Here is a 7,668-nt window from a genome sequence, read left to right as displayed (position 1 = left end):
TCTTCTGTCCTCCTTCCCCCACACTTCAATGCTGTTTGTAGAGAAGTCAGAGTTGTCTGCTTGGATCCTTGCCAGGGTGGGAGGCCTGGGAACTCAGATGGCTGTCCTGGTCACCAAGGTCCTGCCACCAACAGAGCCACCTTCTTTTTGATGACTCCCACCGGCTTCCATGGGTCCTCTAAACCAGGGCGAGGAGCTCTGGTCTCCTTGTTTGGAAACATACTCAGGAGAGTTGGTCATCATGGTTTTAGGTGTCAGCAGGAGAGAACAGGACAGGAGCCCAGTGAGAAGTCACCCACTTGTCCTCCAATCGCACAAGGACAAGAGAGGCAGAAGGAGAGGCAGAAGACAGTCGTGTGGGGGTGCTACAGTCATTCCTCCAGAGCAAGGGATCAGTCAGGAGCTTCCACATATGACCGAAGAGCTGTCTCCCCACTCCAGGCACGAGAGTAAGAAAGAAAAAAAGCATAACAATAAATACTGCAGCTTCTTTAACCTATGCTCTTCAAGTATTGCTTGCTGTAAACAGTGTTTGATTTTTGTTTTCTCTTTAATTGTAGCAAAACCACTAGTGGATTGGAATGGAATCTGAAGCCACATACCCATGCCCCCACATGGGACCTCCTGGAGGCCTGGCCCACATGCCTCCAGTCCCTTTCCCCAGGGTGCCTGGTTTATGACAGTGACTGATGTAAGGCAGAGCTGCCCAATGTCCCCAAGGAGGCCAGGCGTCTAGTCTGAAAGGGGCCCCCCTCTCCCCCACTTCTGATAGAAACTTTAGGGAAACGAAAAGGAAAAGTACCAAAGATTAGCTCCTCATTTGTTGAGGTTTGGGATTAAATAAAACAAAAACAAACACACACATACACATATACACACACACACACACACAACAGTAGCATTGGTACTCTAGAGACACATATCTCCTCTCAAGAGATGAGAATATACAGGTGCGTGGTCTGTAAAGCTCAATTTCCCATCAGCCAGGCTGAGCGCTCGATGGCTTTGCAATTGGTGCAAAGTTCTGCAGCTCCCATTGCTCTTCCGGCTGCCGGGATAATCCTGGGTTTTACTGGCCTCTAGTTTTGCAAAGTGTTTGGTGCAAACTTGTGCTCACTCTTCTTCACTTTTTTTTTTTTTTAATTTCAAGGGAAAGAAAACAATCATTTTCCCTTCGACTTCTCTCAGCATTTCCGTGTAGGTTTTTTTCCGGCATTTGGAAACAGGAGTCAGATAAGGAAGGAGGGATGTAGGCAAAGGAAGGAAGGGGGACAGAAACCAGAATTCAGAATTCAACAAAAGTTGGACGGGATTAACAGGGAGGCTTTTTGTTTTGTTTTATTTCTGGTTTTCCTTTTTCTTAAAAAAAATTAAATAAAGTTCTCATTATTTCCCCAATATACATCAAATGAGTTTTCATGCAAAAAGCAGCAGTCACAGAGGCAGAAGCCTGCCCAGCTCGTGCCTCTCGGCTTGAAGAACCAACCACCTTCTCCGCCGGCCTGCTTCTCTCCTCTCCGCCCTGGGGGTGGATGACACCCACGGTCTCTCCTGGCAGGAGCCGCCTGCCTTCGAGGGAACTTGGCTGGCGTGGGGAGAGGGGCCCTCCCCTCTCTCCGGATGGGGTCTCAGGGGACGGCAAGCTCTGGGGGCTGATCCCCTTCACTCGTCCTTCCTTCTGAGACTGCCAGTGTGACAGCTTTCACGGGTCCCTCTTCCCAGGATCAGGATGCTCCATCTCTCAGCTCTCAATGGACATAGCATTTATGAGCTGTTCCACCTTGTACGCCAGCCGCTGGCGCCGGGCCTGCTCGTCCTGCTCTAGCGCCCCAATGAGCTGAGGAACAAAACAGAGTGGGGGAGACTTCAGGACTCAGTAGAGAAGACGCCACTTTCCGAATCCTCCATCCTTCTATCTGCCTTTGCATCCTGCCCTAGTGGACACAGCCTTAAATAATGTGTATGATTAATTGACTATAGAGTAGGTATGCATATGTGTTTATATATGTATGTATGTATGTATGTAGTGACCCTTGAGCAACACAGGGATTGGGGTGCTGACCTCTCACACAGTAGAAGATTCTCATATAATTACAGTCTCGGCCCTCTGCATGGGCAGATTCTCACCTGCACAATTCAAACCCATGTTATTCAAGGGTCAGCTGTATATCTAACGTGTTTAAAATAATATTTGGCATATAGGAAGTGCCGTGCAAGTGTTAGCTATTGTGGTTGTTGTTGTTATTATTGCTAACACTACTTTTAGGGACAATGCCAATGGATGACCTATGAATTCTCTGAAGCTGTCCTATTAATCTCTACTCATGTTAAAGGTCCACCTGCGTATCTGAGATGGAACTGAGGATGTGCCCAAGCGCACAGAGGAGTCTAACCCACTGTTTAAGAAGGAATGAAATTACTTGTACAACACTTCCAACTGAAAAACAATGACATTGTTAAAAGTGTTATTTACTGAATTAACAATGAGCGAAAGACAATGTGGTGTGTAAGGAAGTGCTTGATGAATCAGGAGAGGTGGGCTGCCTTCGGAAGGAATGGGAATGATGTTTGAGCTCACTATTTTTGCCTCCATGAACGTGGTTTCTAAATTACCCTCTGAGGCTGTTATTTAAGGACAAGGGCAGGTGTTCTGTTTAACTGCCTTGCTTGCTGTGTTTTGGCTTCTGTTCCTTCCAGAGTCCGAGCCCTGTCTTACCTCTTCACTGTACTTGCTGACGTAGGAGTAGATCTCGTTGAGGGCACTTAGCATGTTGAACTCCACAGCATGCAGGCGGGACTGCTCAGCGAGGTAGGCATTCATGTCCTGGTCACTGATGGCGGGGAGCTTGGCGATGTCTGCATAGTATCTGCCGTAGAGAGCACGGGCTCCTTGGGGGCTCAGCAAATGTTGGCCTATACCTACCCTGACCCCAGGCCCCCGGTGAGCATGAAGTGTCACCATTCTCTCGTGCCTTCCTATGGCCTCTTGCATCAATCTGAGGTAGAGGCTTGGAGATAGGTCCTCCCCTAAGACAGACTGCATCTAGCTGTGAGCTCCTAGCTACAGCAACCCCAGAGTGGTTAAAAGCCCAGACTCTAACCAGACTTCTTGTATTCAAGTCTCAGCTATGCTACCTGCTAGCTATTTGGGCAAGTTACTTAGCCTCTCCACACCTCAGTTTCCTTAACAATAAAATGAGGATGATGACAATACCTACTTCACAAATCTGATGGGTATTTTACTGAAATGGTACAGACAAAATCTTTACCATAGTGCTGGGGGCTTAGCATGTGCTCAATAAATGGTGATTGGGATGAAGATAATCTGACTTGCAAGGGCAAAACACTTTTCTTCCTTCCCCCAGCAGGAAGTGTAGACAAGAGAAAGGATGGGGACATGCAAGAAGGTACCAAGGTATAGTTGTGAGTCCTGGATCGTGAAACCCACAGAGTGGGGGACAGAGCAGGCAGACGGGGCACGGGCCTGTCCTCAGGGTGCTACTGACCTCTCTACCCAGCTCTTGTAGCTGGGAATGTCCTTGGCATACAGCAGCTTGTTGGAGGGGGAGTCCTTGCCCAGCCGGTGCTCTGATGTTGAGCAAGAGTCCATGAAGGTCTGGGCCACCACAGACAGGCAGGCATCCGTGATGCTACCCTTATGGATGTCAAATACAAACTGGGGGTTCTTGATCACATTCACCCAGAAGCGCAGAGGGAGGCTGTGGGACAAGGCAGAGCACATCCTGAGGGCTGCATCTCGGCTGCACCCCTGACGCTGCCCACTGATACTCCTCCCTGTTCCCCAAATACCAAAGTCTCTCTCCAAAGGGCAAGGAAATGAAATTCCAGAAAACAGGTCCAGCCAGGGCTACCAATTTAGCTAAAGCTCTTCCTGATCCCGGGACAAAAGGAGAGACGCCATTGTACCGTAATGGGGTACTGACCCTGCTTGCTAACAATGGAGGGGTGAGCGAGGAGGGTTCTGTTCCTCCCTGGCAGCCTTCTCCCAAGGCCTCCGTGCCCCGAGGGCAGCCCAAGTGCAGAGAACTGCACATTTTCTCAGAGCTTCAAACAAAGCCACCAGGCTCCCGGAGTCCCTTCCCAGTGCCCATGGCCATTGTCCGGAAGTATGCAGCCGGCAGTCCGGCCAGGCCTCAGAGAGCGCACAAAGAGCGCCACCTGTGCTCCCCGCCCAGCCCAGGCGGCTTCCCAGGGCCAGCCCGCCTGCCCTGGCTGGGGAATGGGCTCCCCTGGGGGCCGCTCTTTCACCAGGCTCCCCAGGGCGTGTGTGTATCTGGGCAGGGGCAGAGGGAGAAGAGGAGGCCATTGTTAGCATGCTGGAAGTGACTCACTGTAGTCAGCTTTCCCACCCCAAGAGGAACTGATCGGTCCTTAGGAGAGTTCCTTCTGCAAAGTGGGAATTTATAATCAGAGCAAAATGCATTTTCTCTGCTCCCAAGGCCAGAAGGAGGATAAGCCCATTTATTCCCCTTCAAAACCAGAACAGCTGCTGTTTTTCCTGCCTTTTCCAACTTGCCTTCTCCTCCAGCTGCCTTCGGGGCCTTAACTCTTTTGGCTCCTCTGTGGAGTGAGCTCTGTCCCTGGCTTGTCCCTCTGGCTTGAAGTGATGTTTCAGCAATCCAGCCTACCTCTCCCCTCCTGTTCTTCACTTTCTCTTGACTCCGATGGACCACAAACTTTCCCAAATATCTCAGTCCTGTCAAGTCTTGGGAAAGAGTCGCTTTGCCCACTCCACACCCTTCCATTCAGATTTCTGCTTATCTTCCAAAATGCCAGGGGATCCCTCACTTTCCTGAACCTGGGAGGAGCTGCTTCAGCTGAAGATGACTCATCCCTTCCGCCCGTCCCTTCCTGCAGCGGCTTTGGGGACTTTCTGACGGTCTTTCTTTGGACATTAGCTCTTTGAGGTCCAGGTAAGGGGACGCGCCCCACTACCCCAGCAGAGTAGGAAATTTCTGTGACTTGGGCCTGGCCAGCAACAGATAGCACAGAGACAGGAATAATCTGGAATTATCTTTAGATTTCCCTGAATTTGCCTCCTCTCAGTGCTGGGCTAGGATCACCCGAAACGGAGGAGACAGCCGTGGCCCTGCCCCTGGGGACACAGGGGAATGCCTGCCCAGCCCCGGGGAAGAGCACAGTGGGCTCCGCACGCCACGCACGCCCGCGCCTCCCCATCTCACCCCACGGCGATCAAAGCTGCAGACTTTGAGGGGCGCAGCAACCACAGCGCCACAGAGAAGAGAGGAATACACAGGGTTGGGGCTGGGCATTTCCAAAGTGTTTTGCTGGTTGCTAGGACTTTTGATTCCCAAATAACAGCCTGGGCCCATCTGTGTCGGCGGCTCTGTTTTCTAAAGAGATCGCTGACTCCAGACAGCTGTGTGGGCTGCCTGCCCAACCCAAATGCCTGGACCTCCTTTCTCTACTCTCTGTGCTCTTTCCCAAAGGAAGACTTTTGACTCTGGGTCTGGGCCAGGCCTTGTCTGACCGGAAAGCCAGACCTTAGCTTGATTTTTGGTCCAGGTTCAAACCTAGGAGAGAAAAGTCTTATGCCAGGGGCCTGTGGGAGCCTGTCTTAGGGATGAGAATCAGGCCTGCGGGACATCTGCTCTCTGCTTTCTGAAGGCCGCAGGGTCATGACTTGGCCTTGAGGGATCAAGTCTGCAGTGACATCCTCCCGGTGGGTGGGCTCAAGTCCACAGCAGGTGTGAGCTCTATCCGGAGCAGCACCGGCCACCTTCCGCAGGGGTCTCAGTTTCACTCAGGGCTTCGGGATCTCAGGAAGTGCCTGAGATGCTACGCTGCTCAGAATGCCCCGCACCGCCCTGGCTCCGAGGCTCTGCTGCTAGTTCTCAAGTCAGGCTCTCCGTGTAGGTTCCCCCAGCTCCCTCTTCCCGAGGTCAGAGGTCTCAGAGTCACAGAGGAGGTGCTTCCCGGGGAAAGGGCTCAACCCGAAAGGGCAGAGCTCCAGGGTGTGTCCTCGTGCTGGGCCCTAAGCCAGGCAGGCCCCACTTGGTGGCAGCCTGGGGACCACGGTGGCTCTGCAGAGCATATGTGAGCTACTTGTCCAAGGAGCCTGGGCTTACCAGCCCCAGCGAACAGGCTCCTCCACCTCCCTGGACCCCAGGGGTCCCAACCCCACACAGCCCGCCTCTCTCCAGAATGCACCTCCCTCTGGCCTCCCCAGGGGTTACCAGTTGCTTTTCCAGGTGTGCCGCACATCTGTGTCATGGATGCTGTGTCTGTCTGCCTGCTCATCCAGGAAATCAAACATGTACTTGATGGCCAGGGGGAGAGCGCTGCCCCGGTGCACAGTGCTGAACAGGGTCTCAAACAAGTCGTCCACGAACTTCTGCAGGGTGCCCTGGGGGAGGGGCAGTGGGATAGAATGAGGTGAAGGGTGGGGGAGGGGGCGGCCGCAGGAGACAGGCAGGCCAGATGGTGCCTTGGACCAATACCACCTTGGAAATTTGTCTGCCGCGCCAGTGACGCCAGGCTGAGCAGACGGTGTGGTGGGGGTGGGGAGATGACTGTTGGGGTGTCGGGGAGGGGGGAGGGACTAAATGGGTTGCAGATTCCTGGGAAGATCTCCATCAGCTCGCAGCTACATGCCACATCTATGCTGTGTCCATGCCAAGAGGAAAGACAGTGAGTGCTCCTAGCCCAGGCTCCCCCTGGGGAGGGGGGGGTGCAAGCCGATAAGAGAGGGCGTCTGAAGGACCAGCTGCAGTAGGAGCCTCCTGGAAGGAGCACAGCAGGACGGCAGAGTGTCTAGTAAAAATGAGCAGAGGGTGCTCACAAAAACTAGGGGATCAGGGAGCGTGCAGATACCCCAGTACTTTCAGCCTTTTGTATAGTGCACTTTCACCAATGAAATAAAAGTTGGTTTTGCATCTTATTTACACAATCAAACAACTTTCTTTGACTTGTTTGCTTTTCTAATGTTCTTGTTTAATAAAAAAAAAAAAATCAAATGCTTCTTTTTTTTATTGCTTCATATTCATTTTGAAATATCCCCTAATTTTTGAGAAGCAGTATAGATAGGAAACTGTGAAAAGACTTATGATGTTAGTGGTCTGGGGTGTCTGGAGGTGGGGCTGTCAGTGAAGGGTCCAAGTCTAAGGAGCTCAGGCATAGCCCTGGCCCACAGGGCTCGGGGGCTTCTCTGGGGAGGGACAAGACTGGGCCTGAGTCCCACAGCTCACAGGTTCCAGGAGTACCTCTGGAGGTCAGGAAAATGTCTAATCTTTCCTGATGTCTCTTTGTTGGTCTCTCATTAGCCTTTTAGGCAGGGCAACATTTGAGACACGTGGTTGGATGGTATATTTCTGTGCCACTTCTGGGAACAAGTGTGCGAGCTGTAACCTGGATGCCACTGTACTAGGACTGCAGGGGCATTTCTGTGGGTGCGGTGGGGGGCAGTATTTGAAATCTAGCCCTGCCCGGCCTGCGTGAGCCGCATGATCGCCACACGTACAGAGCTATGTTAGTTCTCTCTGCAGGGGCAGCTGAGAGACAGCGTTTGGTCACAGTCTCCGGCACTGTGCCTCACTTCTATCAGCGCTGGGGGGGGGGGGGGGGCTTGGGGGAGCTTTCTCTGGGATTATTGGCACGACTAGGCCTTCTGTCATGCTTTCCCTCCCG

The 7,668-nt window shown here is 52.3% G+C and overlaps 1 protein-coding gene across 1 annotated transcript in view; it reads right to left on the bottom strand.

Annotated features, from left to right (window-relative positions):
- Positions 1–1,312: 1,312 nt before the first annotated feature.
- Positions 1,313–7,668, bottom strand: part of PLXNA2 (plexin A2) — a 211,250-nt gene continuing 204,894 nt past the window's right edge. The window contains exons 29-32 of the mRNA XM_066361837.1: positions 6,219–6,388; positions 3,507–3,719; positions 2,717–2,867; positions 1,313–1,837 (exon numbers count right to left, since the gene is read on the bottom strand). Of these exons, the coding sequence (XP_066217934.1) occupies positions 1,742–1,837; positions 2,717–2,867; positions 3,507–3,719; positions 6,219–6,388 (630 nt within the window). The 3' untranslated portion in view covers positions 1,313–1,741. The remainder of the gene's footprint in view (positions 1,838–2,716; positions 2,868–3,506; positions 3,720–6,218; positions 6,389–7,668) is intronic.

The sequence above is a fragment of the Saccopteryx leptura genome, chromosome 2, assembly GCF_036850995.1.
Source record: "Saccopteryx leptura isolate mSacLep1 chromosome 2, mSacLep1_pri_phased_curated, whole genome shotgun sequence".
Classification (NCBI taxonomy): Eukaryota; Metazoa; Chordata; class Mammalia; order Chiroptera; family Emballonuridae; genus Saccopteryx; species Saccopteryx leptura.
The sequence above is the reverse complement of the archived record's forward strand: the minus strand, read 5'-3'. Positions and strand labels throughout refer to the sequence as shown.